This window comes from Uranotaenia lowii, chromosome 2 (assembly GCF_029784155.1).
Source record: "Uranotaenia lowii strain MFRU-FL chromosome 2, ASM2978415v1, whole genome shotgun sequence".
Lineage (NCBI taxonomy): Eukaryota > Metazoa > Arthropoda > Insecta > Diptera > Culicidae > Uranotaenia > Uranotaenia lowii.
This window is the reverse complement of record NC_073692.1, coordinates 189,922,622-189,939,746: the sequence shown is the minus strand read 5'-3', so window position 1 is coordinate 189,939,746 and position 17,125 is coordinate 189,922,622. Positions and strand designations below refer to the sequence as shown.

At 35.2% G+C, this 17,125-nt stretch overlaps 2 protein-coding genes across 3 annotated transcripts in view; both read left to right on the top strand.

The window, feature by feature from the left end:
* LOC129744586 (uncharacterized) overlaps positions 1 to 17,125 on the top strand; it is a 327,683-nt gene that overhangs the window by 166,641 nt on the left and 143,917 nt on the right. The window lies entirely within an intron of this gene.
* Positions 7,757 to 8,939, top strand: LOC129744591 (uncharacterized). Its single transcript, XM_055737208.1, has 2 exons — positions 7,757 to 7,903; positions 8,039 to 8,939. The coding sequence occupies exons 1-2, from the start codon at positions 7,859 to 7,861 to the stop codon at positions 8,837 to 8,839; spliced, it is 846 nt and encodes a 281-aa protein (XP_055593183.1). The 5' UTR covers positions 7,757 to 7,858; the 3' UTR covers positions 8,840 to 8,939.

Here is a 17,125-nt window from a genome sequence, read left to right as displayed (position 1 = left end):
TCTGTATTGACGAGCTGGATTGTATTCTGTTTGCTGATCCTCATTAACAGAGTTTGCTTCCTGTCTGCTCCTTGGCTTCTGGATTCTGTTGTAAGCTCTTCGTCGTGATCTGCATTGCTTTGCAAAATGCCCTCGGAAACCGCATTTATTACATTTTGCAATCCTAGCAGAACAGTCTCGAGATTCAGTATCATGTCTATCGGATCCACATCTCGAACACTCCGATTGGCTTTCCTGTCCGCTAAAGTTTCTCCGAGCATCAGAAAATTGGCCAGAGTTTGAATATCTCACACGGTTCCTGGCTCCTGACGTCCTCTGGATTGCTGTACATTCGATGTTTCCGCTTCATTTTTCAATGGATGCATACGTTCTTTTTGTATCGAGAGAATTTCCCGATTGATCGCATAGTTAATTAATTCATCCAAACTCATAGTATTTTCTAATCCTTTATCCCTGACGCGCTCGTCCCTTGCTCCCATTGTAACTTGTTGTAAGATTTCCTTTTCCTCTCGGTCGTGGAAATCGCACCGGTTAGCTTGTGTGCGGAGTCGCAGAATAAATTGATTGAATGACTCTCCGTAAGATTGTTTAAGTGCCCGGAAGACTTCAAGCTCAACTCGTTCGTTTCGCTTACCCACGAAGAAATGATTCAAGCGTTTAACTGCATTATCGTATTCAGGTATCTCCGAAGGCATCAATGGCACTTTTACAGGTTCCGGATAAATTTCAGTTTGTACTGGTCTGCAGTTGTAGTAAAAGTGCTGAAGTTTCCGCCCCCCTCGGGCGAGTAAGTATAAAAGTTTCTCGTGTTGCGATTGAATTTGCTTTATTTCGAGAATAAGTTCGAAGGCTCGATGCCACTCTTCCCACTCCCGGCGGAGATCCGATGCATCTACTGCACCATTGAACGGTTCTCGTGGCCACTGATCCATCTGAAACAATAATTTGCTGCTAAATATTTGTTACTTTTTTTGTGATACGCTTACTATTTGCATTTATTTATCGAAAATAAAAAGAATCGTTCTTTGTTTGTTTCATTTGTTTTATTTGTACATCATATCAGGAGAAATTTACTTGTTTTCAATTTAAATTTCAATTTGGAACTCATAACCTCAATTAGCAATCCTTCTCATTTTCCTTAATCCGGCATTTATTTGCAAAATGATTTGCCCAATAATATGACACCTTCAGCTCTACGGAAATCAATTCCGGACTTGCTTTCACTGCTCTTCAGTTTTCTAACTGGACTTGCATATTCTTACGCTTCGGTTGAAAATAACCGGACTCGCTTAGCTCTACAGAATTAAATTCCGGACTTGCTTTATCTGCTCTTCGGTTTTCTCGACCGGACTAGCATTTGGTTCCTTCCGCCACGAAAATATTTTAATTTATCAATTTGAAAATTTCTTACAGCGCTACGGTTAATCGAACCGGACTCACTTTTTCATAGGCTCTTCGGTTTCCGACCGGACTTTATTCAATTCGCCATTTTGTTTTATTTCATAACTTTCAAGGTTTTCGCCGTTTTAGACTTTTCGCGACAGAATAACTGAAAAAAATATTTAGCCTAGGAGACTCACCTTGTTCTATCCTACCGACTGCGCCAAATTGTCGAATCTTCCAGATTTATAATTAAACAATTCACACTTTAAACGCACTATAGATTTTATTGACCACTCAGTTCAACGTACGGAAAGCTAACTGATTTTATTCAAATAGATACACGCTTAACAAACAAGATTCAATTATCTATTGCGGTACACACTTGCATTCACAGAACCAAATTATTATTATTATTAACCAACTCTACACATACCTTCATGTCTCAACTTGTTATGAATTTACAATTAATTAAATAATGAATTTATATTCTCCTCACCAAGGTGCGCTTGCAAAATCACTTCAATTGCATTGCTTATTTCATTTCGTTACTATCTGGTCATTGAACATGCGTAATGTTGTTGTTATTTTTACCCTTCCACGATATGCCGAGAAAATGTAAACATGAGAAATCAGCTGTTCGCTTGACAAGTGGGGAAATGGCTTATATAGTAAAGATTTTTCCACCAGAGCATAGTTTTTTTCTTCTTCTGTAACTTACGGGTTGTTGACGAAAAGTGTGATGATGCGTGGTCTACTGCAATCGTAGACATGAGAAAAAACCTACTGAAATAGGAAGGTGACTATTTGCCAAAACTTGTAAATGGGGGAATATCGCTTAGTTCAAATTTTAATTGACAAATCCATCAAGAGTATCCAAACAACAGATAATGGCAAGCTAAGTACACCCCAAGCTTTCATCAAAGATATTTCAATTATTAAATTTAACATCGAAAAGTATGATATTGAGGTTCATACCGTACATCTACTTTTTCAACACTTTTGAATCCTACCTAGGTTTCAAAGGGTTGTGTGCTACTAACGTTATTTTCTTTTTCTGTATTTCTTTTGAAACGCGAGTAAAGACGCTATAACTTTGATCGTTGATCTGAAATGGCAGTATACAAGAATCTCAGAATAAATATACAATCATTAAACCATTCAATGGAATCCGTTAAGCTGAAAGTCCTAATTAATTTTTCAAATTTTACTAACTGTTTTAATTTTTAAATCCTTGTATACAAAATATGTCATTTTCTACCGTTCGAGGATGGCAATTTAAAAGTGTATCATCAAGAAGCAAACTATCTTAGCTCATGTTTCTAACGAAAATTCTTTTGGGAGCGTATGTTACTGGTGGTCCACGCTTCTTCTTTCTCTTTGTTCCTGACGTCTCTGCGTTCTCTGCTCCACAGTAGGCCCGGCCGGTTTATGTTTTCTATTGTTTTATTATTATTATGTTAACATAATGGAAAACATGAGCAAAGGCAAGAAGAATAATAACAAGCTTTTATTATTCTCCGGGATCAGACACCAGTTCTGGCTGTGGAAGTACGATTAGTGATGAAACTTACATAAATAAATTAACAGATAGCTGTAGAGTTCAAAAATTAATTTTCGCGGTTAAAAAAGTACGACACAACACGCGTTAAGTTTAAATCTTCAACTTGTAGAACACAGAATTTGAATTCTGAGCAATTATTGTCAACGGTGAACAAAAAAAGCCATATTTCCATAGCTGCCAATTGCTTCGATGGATCGGAGATTTGGTAGTTTTCGCCGTAAATCTGAAATTTATCGAGATAGAATTCTTACCTTGAAAAATACGGTTGTATTTAGCTGTGCAGCGTTGTTTCTCAGGCGTAATTGAGTCGATTTTTCTCTTATTCTGCGTTCTACTGATGGGCTGCGCATGTATATATTTTACGGGCAGTCCAAGGAGGTAGGGCCAGTGTCTAGACTCTAGACTGTATGCCTTATACTTTTTGTGAGGCTTCTCAAAAGTTTGTATTCACGTTTTCCGAATTTACTGAAAGATTTCTGAATTGAACCATTTTTTTTCATTTTGTAACAAGTGAGCCAACAGCATCCCTATAAAAAGCAATTTTTTTTTTTTTTTTTCAAGGGAGTTTAACTGCCAGGGTCATTCTTCCCTAATATAAAAAGCAAAGATTTTTTTTTTGGAAGCCTTAAATACAATTTAAAATCTGTCGATAAGTTATTGAAAAAACAGTTTTTTTTTAATTTTTTTCTTGACTTTCATTTAGTAATTTCTGGGTTTTTTTCTGGGAACATTGCCCGGATTTTAGGTTGTCAATTTTGAAATCAAATGCCCGGATTTTGCCGGGTTACAATATAAAATTACCCGGATTTGTTCGGTCCGGATACGTGCTGATGAAATTCTGGCAACGTCAGTTTAGTTTAGCTCATTAATATTCAATCATTTAGAATTTTAATTGGGGAAAAAAATGTATATTTATTTCTGCTTATTACTTCTGATTTCGTAATCTGGCTGTAAACAAGTATTTGGATATTTTCAAAACCTCTACCCTCCTCACCGTCTACTATTGTTTATATTTCTAAAACCTCCTTTTCACCCTGAGCTGTCCATGTGGTATATGAAAAGCCTTTTTGGAGATTCTTTTTTAAATTATTCGCTTCTATTTTGGGAAATCCAATCGCCAATTGGCGAAGATGCTGGCAAGAAAAAAAAATTATTGAATCAATTTATTTTGAAGGTTATACTCTTTAAACATAAGGCATGGAAATTGTTGATGAATTTACAGACTCAAAAAAATTTGAAAATTTATACAAGGTTTTGAAACTTTTGAAAATTATACGTAAAAAAGCCCAAAAAATGATTTTTGTTTCATATTCCGATGAACATAAAAAATTAAGCAAATTTAAGCTTTTATGAAGGTTTCGTAATGATTAGAAAGTGTAGAAAGAGAGTGTTTGTTTGTATGCTCCCGATTAAATAATAAGAAATTTAAAAAAAATTCAATTTTTTTTTTTAATTTTTTAAAAAGAAATTGCAGGGAATTGTAGGCCACCAAATGAAAGTGGATCAAATAGAATGCACAATTTATGAGTTTTCACAATAGGTATAGTAATCTAATAATTCATAAGCTATAACTTTTTTTAATTAAGTCTTTGATTTGCCTTAAAAACTTAACAAACAAAGAAAATGTGTTTCAATAAGGGAATTCACATAAATTCTATGCAAAACATTTAGGTGGCCCACGACACCCAACTTTTAGTGGCTCATGTTTTTTTCAAAAGATTTCATTTGCAGATTGATGACGTTTGAATGATATATTGATATTTTAATAAAATTTCTTTTCCATTTAAAAGAGCAACACAAAATTAAGAACATACATATATCTAAGCATATAAGCATATTTTCGTTATAAACGTTAAGTTCCACTCCGATGGAATTTGCAGACGCTTGAAAAAAAATTGCAGATACATTTATATGAGAATATACTTATAAAGAGCGACGACGATACCATTTGTATTGAGATTTATATCTTTAAAACTTCTAAATACTTATAAATAGTTCAAATTACTGATGGAGAGGGTAGTTTTTGAAAACGAGGGACGTAAACTCATAAACGGTTATATAGTCTTAGGCCACAGGCCCTAACAATCATTCTGAAATTTCCAAAAGAAAGTTCCTGAGTACCCAACAACTTTTGTAGAGGATCTTGAGGAAAATGTGAGTGAATCATTTGGTCTGGAACAAATCTTAAAATTTAGGATTTATACGTTCATCCCTTGTTTGTAATCCCCTCATGATTTCTGGATTTGCAACAAAGAATTTTGAAAAGGTTAATATACCTGTTTTATTTTAGAAAAAAATAAGTGATAAATGTAAGCGCAACGTCTAGTTTATTGAAATTGACCAAAAAAAAATAATTACTTCTAACAGATGATAAAAAATTTATGATATAGGAGATTGAAGAAAAGGATTAAGAATACGTCAACCATACGATTTTTTTAAGGTAAGTGATTGAATAATATCACATCTATTTACAAATAGGTAGGGGAGAATGAGGATACTTGATCCCTGGGGATACTTGATTCCTTCGCTTTATCTCAAAACAGGAATGTCTTACAAGTATCAAATGTTCTAGAAAAATGTGCTAAACTGAACAAACCAACAATGCTGTTATTTTAACAAATTTTAGGAATTTTAATTTTTGAGTTTTTGAACTTTGTTTGAAAATTTTTACAAAATGTGATTTTTTATCACTTTAAAATGTTTCTCACATGGAAAAAATATTATAAAAATATTTATTCCAATATGCCAATCCTTAGAGTACAATATGAACTTCTTAATGTCATATTTTCAAAGCAATAGTAAATTCTCAATTTGTTTAAGGGGGGGATAGGGTCTAACACTTTCAAAAAATCGATTTTTTTATTTTTTTATTTTCTTATTGTAAAACATTTCAAGAATGTTGTGTCAAATTTTCAAGTCAATTGAAGCAAAACTGTAGAAGTTATAGGCATTTATCTCCTCCTATCTAACACTGCAAAGAAGCAAGATCAGAAACTTCAAACGCGTTTTTCTCGAAAGCACGTTTTTAAAGTCTGTGGACATCGCCATTTGAAAACTACTTATCCGATTCTTTTCAAATTTGGAACATAATTTCTACATATAAAATACCAGACCCCAACGTTTTTATTTTTTTGTTTTTTTACTTTGGGGAGATTTTACAGATAAAAAATGCCGGATTTTTTCGTGAAAAATCGTAGTTTTTACTTCAAACAGCCACAAAAATTTCATAAAAAAAAAATTCAGTTAAATAAAAACGTTGGGGTCCAGAAAAACATCTATTAAAAATATTTTGCTCTGATTTTTTCACTTCAGATGATTCTGTGCTGAGATACAGTGTCCACCGCAAATCCTGTTTTTTAAAACGCATCCTCGAAAGTGCTCCGTCACCGGTTCATTTTTCAATATTTTTCTACGAAAAAATTACTAAATGTTCTTTTAACAATGCTTTGTATAATGCAAAAAATTTGAATACATTTGTTTAAACGATAGCTCTAGAAAAAAATCGTGAAATTGGTGTTTTTTTTTACCCGTTAGACCCTACCCCCCCCCCCCCCCCCCCCCTTAAGAAGAAGTTTTCCAAAATGTAGGTTATGGGTATAATTGATCCCTAGAGTCCAAAAAGATATATATTACAACGGCATGGATCGTGATAATTGATTATTATAAAATTATTAATATCTGACCAATAACTAATGTTTATCGAATAAATATTTGCTAAAAAGGCTTAAAATACTGTAGGTATTTATCCAAAATCTAGAAAATTGCGCCTGAAAGTATGCAATGACTCTAAGGTAGAAGACAAACTTTTTTAATTGTCTTTGGGCCAAAGACTTTGGCTAATACTGGCAAACTGTGAAATGAGAACTAATATGGCAAGAAATAGTCAACGGACTTCTCCGGAATTCATAAGATTTTTGCCTAGGGTCAGGGCACTCTGAATAAGGGATCAAGTCTCCTGTAACTTAAAAAAATTACATTTTTTTAGTCTCACGAAAATGCTTCTAGCTCATCTACGAGTTCATACATCGTTCTTGATTTTGAAGCATATTAACTTGGTGATACACGCTGTCAGAAAATGCAAAAGACGGCGAGTTGCTAAATTTTCCTAAAAAAATATGATGAAAATACAAAAGGGTATCAAATATCCCCATCCCCTATTTGTTTACGTAACAGGGAGGTTGCAGGATATAAAAAAAAACGCTAGACAGCGTGACTTCAGATTAAAGGATTCAAAGGTAGACATTTAAAAATTTCATGGTACCCCATTATCAAGCCAAATCAGAAAATGGTCACTTAAACGCGCATTTTCGACCACGTACTGGTAATCTTATTGAACCATGAAGTATTCGATAATAGTCAAGTTATCGCTGAGCTGGAGCATCCGTTCCAGACGAACAAATCCCTAACTGCCGGTCAAGATGACCTTTATTATTTGGTGGCGTTTGGAGTTTGAACCGGACGTCTGGGGGTCGACACTCGACAGCCCATTCATACCTAAGCTCGGAACGACATTGTTCTTCCATTGATTAGAAGACTCCTGTACTCGATACAGGGGGGTGGAGAGTTTAAATTCATTCATAAAATGTCTAATCCCTCCCCTGCAGTAAGTTGGGGAGGTGAGGGCGTTTAGCATGTGACCCAATGACTAACTGAGCAACGATTGGTTCCATTTCTGGACCGTTTGTTCTTTATCTGGTGGTCTGGTGGTGGCTGGTGCTGGATTAGTGAGATTAATGCCGTTAGTATTTTTGCCGATGGATAAAGATAAAAGCTGTGTATCGATTTTTTGCGTCTGTTTGCGAAGGAAAAGATTTAAAGTATAAAATCTTTCTGCGACACTCTGGCCTTCATCAGTTTGCAAATTTTAAGTCGAGAGTTAACAGTTAACAGTTTGATATCTACTCGAGCAGCAAAATGAAATCTCTAGTGATTTTGGCCGTACTGTTTGTCGGCCTCAATGTAAGTGTATGAAAGTGGTTTAATCGTACAAAAGATGCCATAGAATAATTATCTAAAGGCAATCGATAATTTTGTGATTTAGTGAAAAATTTAATTTTTACGAAAATATTAAGAAGAAGTTACTTTCAATTGCAGATTGTACAAGCTGACCGACCGAAAACGAAGCAGGTGTTGTCGTCATTGAACAACTTGCGACCGCGATATCGTGAAATTCAAGACTTCGTCATCAACACGTTAGCCGATGCTCGATTGAACAGCTCTTCCAAAATCAACGTCTTTCACCAAGATGTGCTAATGGTTAAGGAAACCTTCGTAGTGCAGGGAATCCTCAAAGAAGACGCCCTCCTGTTCCAGATCAACAATCAGCCGAAATCCGTTGATTCCATCTGTCTTTCGTTCGTCCAAACTTTGGTGGATAGCTTCATCAACTTGGCCGGTACATCTTACTCCAATTGCATAACCGATGTCGGAGAACAGCTCAATGGCCAGGTCATTAAATTCTACGGCGAACTTCAGCAAGATGAAACTGAATACTTGGGCATTGGTTTGTTGGATGTATTCAAGGGTGAAAACATCTACAACGATCCGGACCGGATTCAGGCGAAACTGGCAGATAAAACCTATAACCTGGAGCAGTACCCGGAACATATGAAGTGGGAAATGTACGATCTGGTCCATGCTTTCGGCAAAAATTTGGACTCTCTATCGTACAAGTACATCGACTGTATGACCGATGGCGAGCAGCTGCTCAACAATGGTTTCTCGCTGGCCTACACCCACATGGATACGACCTGTAAAGCTGTTGCCATTCCTCCTCCATCCGCTGATGTGGAATCTACTGGGCCAGAATACGAAGCTGCAGCAAGTTTACCGATGAGACAGCGCAAGACGCCCCAGCAGATTCTGCAGCATATTCATCAGAAACTTGGACTGTAAAAAGGGAGAAAGATGAAACAATGAAAACACAATGATTGATTATTATAATGAATGAATTTTCTAATAAACAGCAACGATGCTTTCGATATTGTGCTACAAATTTTGTTTTTATTAGTAAAATTTGAAGAAAAAAATATAGATTTATAGTTAATTTGGTATGGAAAAGCTACGGAATAAAAAAATTCTCTCATGAAAATTCAAAACATCATCTTAATCAAACATCAATACAACCAAATATACTTATAGTATATCTGATACAAAGCTTATCTGTTGTTGCATTTCTACTCAAATGAATATTTAACTAATAAATAATCCATAATTTTTTTTTGACTTGACATATTGCCAAACAGATTGAAGTTTCTAGTCTCAAGTTATGATATGTATTTTCTTACTTTTCTACGGAAGGTGAACTGTCACGATGATGTGCAGTTCTTTAAGCAAACCCCCTAATTCTGCGCCGCGCGTGAGGTGACGATAATCGAGTCACCCGATTCCAGTAGTCGCTTGAGGTGAGAAACGTCTTTTAGAATGAACTTTTTGAGTTCTTATCCTAATCTAGTAGTCACCGTGAGGTACAAATCGTATGCTCTGTCACATCGGCTTCGAGAATAAGGTGACAAGACTCACGTTACTCCGACTCGACTCGACTATCGTCACCTCACGCGCGGCGCAGAATAAGGGGGAAAATGTGACTTAAAGCGACTCTATGGATATAAGCTTGTTGATATGCCGAGCTGGCCATCGTCTTGTATCATTTGAAAAAAAAAACTAAATCATTTTAAAACCAAGTGTATGTATTAGAGATGTACGGACTCACCGAATAGTTGAGCTTAGTATTCGGTCGAATAGGCCGAATACTTGTTTTTTAAATTTGTACAACAACATTATTGTCATATTTTTCAAATGATTTTGTATAGTTTAAAAAAATTCAAAAGTAATGTTGAAAAAGCTTCATAATCATCGAAAACTTAAGGTCTAATAAGGTCTAATAATTAAACTAATGCCGCTCAAAAATAGGCTTCAATTTATTGCTAGATAAATGCAATAAGAGTTACTTTTGACTGGAAAGAATTTCACTTCCTTTATTTTATACAGTTTTTACTTATTGACTTTTTCGGTGAGTAAAACTACTTTTAATTTGCGAACCGTTTCGAGTAGCTTTTCTTCATCCATCAGATGTCTCCCAGTGTAACCCAAAACGATACGTAAATTTAAAAATAAAAAAATGTTTCACTCACCGGAAAAACTCAACAATCAAAAACCGTATAAAAAGTACCGGTGATAAACTTTTATTCAATCCTTTATTTAACTAGTGAAGCAGTCAAATTAATTACCAGTTTAACAATAAGTTTTTGCACTTCTTGAACGGTTATCGTCAAAGGACGAATGGGTTAAGGGGCCGTTCACTAATTACGTAAGCACGTGGGGGTGGGGGGGGGGGGGGGGGGTGGGGGGTTTTCACATTTGCTTACGATCTCTTACTAGGGGGGTAGGGGGGGTTTCCAAAAATCTTACGTAAGAAATATTACATAGGTCAGTCGTCACAGCCATAAGAAATCATGTTACTCAGGTTTTATTTTTATTTCTCATCTCACTATCTATTTGTTGGTAATTTTTGTTGTTATGTCATTAATTTTTTTAATCAGCTTTAATTAATAAAAAAAAAGTTGCTGGTTCTATAAAATTAATAGAGAACCAATTCAAACCAACATGTCACCAGAAACACTGAATCACATTATGTATTGAAAAGATCGTCGCTATTCGCTTTTCATCAAAACAATCTTTTTAATTGAAAATTTATAGAAACGAAACGAAAACGGTGTGTTCTGACACCACGATTTGAAAACATATTATTTCGAAAATGACTTCATCGAGTAGAAGTCTTCAAAAATCGACAGACAGTTTTTTCAGTAATACCAACCAAGCCACTATCAACTCTAAATTTTACAAACTATTTACCAAAAAAAAAATCGTAAAACTTAATCGCTTATCGCTGAAGTGAATCTCAGCTTTTAGGTTTATTATCAACGCAATTGTCGTTAAACATTTTCGCAGCAATTCTAGTAGCATAGAATTTTTTTTTTAGATTCTTATGGTTTTTAGTTAAAAAACAAAACATTTTTTAAGGTACCTTGAGCTAACCTGATCTCTAACTTATTTTTAAATCGGAATTTAGATTTAATATCTTTTATTCGATTGTGGAAATTTGTTGAAGATTATTTTAACCCCGAACATACTATATCCTTAAAACTTAATGCTTTCTATAAACGTTTAAGACAGTTCATCTGTTGTTTGGTATAAATTATGCTTTTCAAATGCAGTTATTAAGTTTTACTTAAAAAGTGCTTTGCTTTGAAGCATGGATGACACATTTTTGATATTTTCAAGCTGGTTCTTGAAAAAACGTGTAAATTTCTTATAGAGTTAAAAGCGTAAGATCTTACTAGAACGGGAGGGGGGTTTTCGAAAAATCTTACTTTGTCTTACAAGGGGGGGAGAGAGGGTTGAAAATTTCCAAAATCGTGCTTACGTAATTAGTGAACGGCCCCTAAGTTTATCCAGTTAATCAGGAACATCCTTGACGATCAGTCTTACCCATCAGAACTGATTCTAGACATCTCAAAGCGGGTTACTTTCAAGTACCACTTTTGCATCTCATTGTTCAAAATTTAGCACTTCTAGCTTGAAGGAAATAGCGATGAACTTTTAAGATATTTTTCCATTATGCAACCGGACGAAAGTGGTACAAAACATTAACAGTAATTTTTTTGGAACATGCCATACAGTTCATACGACCTGTTCAAAACTGACCCAAAATTTTGTTTTTTCTCTCAGTTTGGTTTTGACAGTTCTCTTCGGTGTGTTTGGAGACATCTGGTGGCCCAGCCAAATAACAAAAATTGGTTCAAAACGATTGTTGGAAATTTTACACAAGTTTCGTGGGATAGCTTGTACTTTTTAAAAGGTCCCGAATATTACCCGGATTTGTTCCAATCATTTTCTAAACATAAAAAAACTCGAATTTTCTTTACATTTTTTTAAATTTTGTGTTAAAAAACGTTTGAAAAAAAATTCAAAATGAACATACATTTGTATTTAATTTTAACACAGCAAATTTTTAATTGCTGGAAACCAGCAAAACTTTGCTGGTTTTTGTTTCGCTGCACAATGAGGAAAAAGTGTGTAAAACGCGAAGAAATTCGATATCTTCCATCGTACATGAACCAAATCTATGAAAATATACTTTCCTTTAATGAAAATGTCCGGAAAATCAATTGGACATAGATACAGACGTCGCCGCACGAGCTTACGAACGGAGATATAGTGCCTTTTTAACCACTAATTCCCCTATATTTTGTAAACAAACTTAAAAACAATGATTTGGACTTCAATATATTGGACACAAATAGACCTTTCTTGTGTGATTTATTCAGAGAAATCAAATTAAGGCTTTTTGAGTCACCTCACTGATTGAGAAACGGAGTTATGATAATTTCACCCTCAATTCCCCTAGGATTTTTCAATTAATTGAGAAAAAAGCATGTTCGGACTTGAACATTTTGAATCAAATGTGTGTTTTGTGTGTTTTTTTTTTCGAGGAATCGAATGAAGGCTGTTTAAGCCACCGCACTCATAGTAAAATGGAGTTATAGCAGCGTAAAATGGAGTCTTTTTTATCCTCAATTCCCCAACATTTTTCAATTAATTGAGAAAAAAGCATGTTCGGACTGGACAATTTCAAACCAAATGAGACTTATCTTGAGTGTTTATTTATTTTTTTTTTTTTTGAGGAATCGAATGAAGGCTATTTAAGCCACCGCACGCATCGAAAAACGGAGCTATGGCCGTTTTTGGACCTTAATTCCCCTACATTTTTCAAATATTGAAGCCATAACTCCATTTCACGAAGCGTGGGGCGGCCCAAAGATTCGATTTCACGGAAAAATCACATAAGATAAGTATCATTTTCTTTAAAATATCCAATCCGAACAAGCTTTTTCTCAGCTGTATGAACAATGTTGGGAAATTGAGGGTAAAACGGCCACTACCTTATTTCTCGATGCGTGCGTTGGTACAAACAGCCTTCATTCGATTCCTCAGAACAAATCACATAAGATGAGTCTCATTTGGTTCAAAATTTTGAAGTTCGAACATGCTTTTTTCTAAATCAATTGAAAAATGCAGGGAAATTGATTATATTTAAAATGTTGGGAAATTGATGGTAAACGGCCATTACTCCATTTACGATGCGTGCGGTGGCTCAAAAAGCCTTAATTTGATTTTTCGGAAAAAAAAATCACGCACGATAGGTCTAATTGTGTCCAAAATTTTGTAGTCCAAATCACTGTTTTTTCTGGTTTGTTTACAAAATGTAAGGGAATTAGGTGTTAAAAAGGCACTAGATCTCCGTTCGTAAGCTCGTGCGGCATCTGAAACTATGTCCAATCGTTTTTTCCGGACATTTTCACTAAAGGAAATATTTTCATAGATTTGGTTCATATAGGACAAAAGATATTGAATTTCTTCTCGTTTTATACACTTTTTTACCCACTGTGCGCTGGTTTTCCAGCATAATTTCCAGCAATATTAATTTACTGGAAAGATCAGCAAACTCAATTGCTTGAAAATCAGCAATAAAAAAAGCATTCGATGAACCCTACAAATGTTTAATGCTTTAATGTACTGCTTTATCTATTAGATTGACTTCCTCCAGTCAAGATAGCGATTTGATTAATCACTCTGTAAAATAAAAACAAATTGTTGACTTTATTGTAAATCAATACCTGAAGCATCGGAAACATCTACTTACCAAACATTTTGCCGAACTTGAGGCATTCATTTTCCACTCAGATGATTTTTACTTTCAAAGACATACAAGTTCTGAATCTGACAGATCGTTTACTGATTTTCCAGCAAAGCGGATCGATCGTTTGGAAAATTTCCAGCAAACAAATACAAGTGCTAGAAAAAAAAACAGCAAATCGAAATCATGTTTGCTGGTTTCCAGTTAAAATTTGGATTCAGTTATTGGTGGTATTTTGAAAACCCGAGATACCCCTACTTGAAAAAGATACGGTAAAACATCATCTGGTTGAAAAGAATCGACACAAAAACATGAGAGGCATTAGGATGGAGGAAATAGAAATAAATTCATATAATTTCTATTGCATTTTTATTATAAACTCGAAAAAATATTCGACCAAATTTTCGGCCAAATAATCGGCCAAATATTCGTTTTGCGAATAGTTCAAAAGACATACGGTACATCTCTAGTAGGCATGCATGGAGATTAAACTACCCAAAATTTGTATGGGAAATTCAAAACCTGTGAAATGTTATGCGCTGCAGGCTTAAATTGATCGTAGTCCTAGTACAAGATCTCATGCCAAATTTGGGCCAGATCGGCTCACGGGAAGCGGTCGCTCAACGAGCCTGAAGTTTGTATGAGATTTCGGGACATTTTGTTCGAGAGAAACATAAAAACCAGTTTTTCATCAATTACTTTGATTCCCGTCGGCCGATTTATTTCAAAAACGGTTTTTTTCAAAACCTAAATTATGAAAAATATTTCATCCGAAGACCGCATTTCGATAAGAGCACTGACCATACTGACTGGACACTCGATTTCGTTTTCTGGATAATTTTTCTAACAGTATGCAATGTCGATTCCAGAGTGCGTATCGATCGGTTTGAAGAAATGCTATCCCAGTTAGGAAATGCCACCCAACTTTAAAAATAAAACACGCAATGAAATCGGGCTAAACAGGACCGTTTTTCCTACAGGGCATTTTTTGTCAAATTTTTCAGGTTCGCCACCTGCCGTCGGTATTGCGAACCTGCAAAATCTGACAACAAAAAATTAGACAGAAAATGGTTGAATTTTTGTTTTAAGCGTCATGTCAGTGTGATCAGTGATAAGAGTTAAGATAAAAAAGTTATGAGGCTTCAAAAATGGGCTAACTTTTTTAAGGATGGTATTCATCACTGTTAATGAGTCGGGGCGGTCGAACATATCGACGCCTCATAAACAGTGATGAATACCACCGTGAAAAAAGTTAGCCCATTTTCGAAGCCTAATAACTTTTTCATCTTACCTCTTATCGAAATGCAGTCTTCGAATGAAATATTTTTCATAGTTTAGGCTTTGAGAAAACTCATTTTTGAAATAAATCGGCCGACGGGAATCAAAGTTATTGATAAAAAACTGATTTTTCATGTTTCTCTCGAACAAAATGTCTCAAAATTCCATACAAACTTCAGGCTCGTTGAGCGACCCCTTCCCGTGAACCGAATTTGGCATGAGATCTTGTTTTAGGCCAAGGATCAATTTTAGCCTGCAGCGCATAGCGCATAACTTTTTCAAAAGTCGGGTCATTTGGGGCACTCTAATGGAGATACGAGACTGCATTTTTATCCAGAAATCACTCTCGTGTCAATACTTTATCTTTGTAGATATATCTTTGTTCCATGCTTACTAATTTAAACTACACGTTTAAATATGTGCGTTTTTTTTTAAATTGGATCATTTAAAGGAGGGCAACAATTTAAAAAAAAAATGCATTCCAAACTACTACAGGAATCATGAGCCACCTACATTTTGGTGTATTTATAAGCATTTATGATTAAAAACAGAATTTCCTTCTTCTTTAAGTTTTTTTTTATGCCAAATGAAGACTTATGAAGAATATTGAATTTGAAATTCATTTCAGATTCAGATTCAAAAATTGCATTTGAAATGTTCCAAAATGTTCGCTAGCCAGATTTTTGACCCATTCAATCGTACAGTGGTTTTCAAACTTTTTCCAGTTTTAAATTCAAAATATTTTAAGATGCCATCCAAAAGTTGTGCTTTTTTAGTATAACCCAAAATAAATTAACAAAATCAGATCAATACACAGATCGTATACGAAATTGGATCAATTTAAAAAAAAATCTTTCTGTGATTGAGTCCTCTGAGGCCAAACTGGCTTTACAAATTTCCAAAGAAGTAGATATTTTCGAATGAAATGACCCCACCATACCCCCTGAGCCCTTCTTAGAAGCTATCAACGCCCCTTAAGGGGGCGGTAGGGACCATTTTGAAAACCTCTTACGGATCTAGGACATGCAATATGTTGCTGTAAACATCCGCACATTTTAAAAATAGGCTGAACTTGTGAATAGGTCTCATTCAAAACGTGTGATCGTGATTCTACAGGGTCCGGCAATTGAACTGCTACAAAACTTTAGGAGTGATTATTAGTTAGATGATACCTTGTCACCTTGTTAGCATTATGTCTAAGATGTCAGAGGATATTTTTGTTAATTTTGTAATCAAATGTTTTTTTTTTGTAAAAATAGTCCTCGAACCTTAATGTAGTGCTTTGATTGCCTAGTTCCAGGCTGTGAAACGGTAGAAAGAAATATTTCGTGAGTTGTTCAATGAGTATATGTATTTTTTTTAAATTTTGGCTCGCACTTGGAAGATACCTGGAGATCAGAAGTACCCAAGTATAGTATGGAGGTGATCGTCAAGCTACAGTGGCGACACCTACCATGGTGAAGTTCATCAAGATGCACCCTGAGAGAATTTCTTGGGTAGTAACACTAAATTGGCGATAGATTTTAATACACCGGATCAAAATCGCCCTCGGATCTTGGAAGATGATCTTTAGGCCAAGCCTTACCAGATACTAAGATTTCAAGGCCTCTCGTTTGAACAGAAGCAAGAGCGGGTAGAAAGTGCGAAGGCGCAGCTTACGCGATCCGCGATTTGGAGAATATCGTCTTTTCTGCCGATGAATTCATCGCCGTTCAGCGGTTCGTGAAAAAACAGAACTACAGATTTTGGTTGCCAGAAATCACTAATCACTAATCACTAATCGTACTTCCACAGCCAGAACTTAAGTCTGAGTCCCGAAGAATAATAAAAACATTTTATTATTCATCTTGTCTTTGTTTATGCTTTTAATTATGTTAAAATAAAAACATTAAAATAATTTAAAACATAAAATGGTCGGGCCTACTGTGGAGCAGAGAACACAGAGACGTCAGGAACAAGGAAAAGGAAGGAGCGTGGACCACCAGTACCATACGCTCCGAGGGGCATTGCGGTGGAAGCACGAGCTAAAAAGTGCTTCTTGATGATAAGGGATTCTATGAAACATGACCTTTCTTTCAACGGCTGGAAATGAGTTATTTTGTACACAGAAATCTTTAAACAAGGTTCATGATCAGCAAACAAGATTTATCATCTGGAGAACTTAAAATCATTTAATATTAAAAATGGTGATATTATTTATTGAT

Excerpts from the sequence above, each read along its gene's own strand:
- LOC129744591 (XM_055737208.1), top strand. The coding sequence starts at position 7,859 with ATGAAATCTCTAGTGATTTTGGCCGTACTGTTTGTCGGCCTCAAT. Across the intron at positions 7,904-8,038 it reads TACTGTTTGTCGGCCTCAAT|ATTGTACAAGCTGACCGACC; the intron begins GTAAGTGTATGA and ends TTTCAATTGCAG.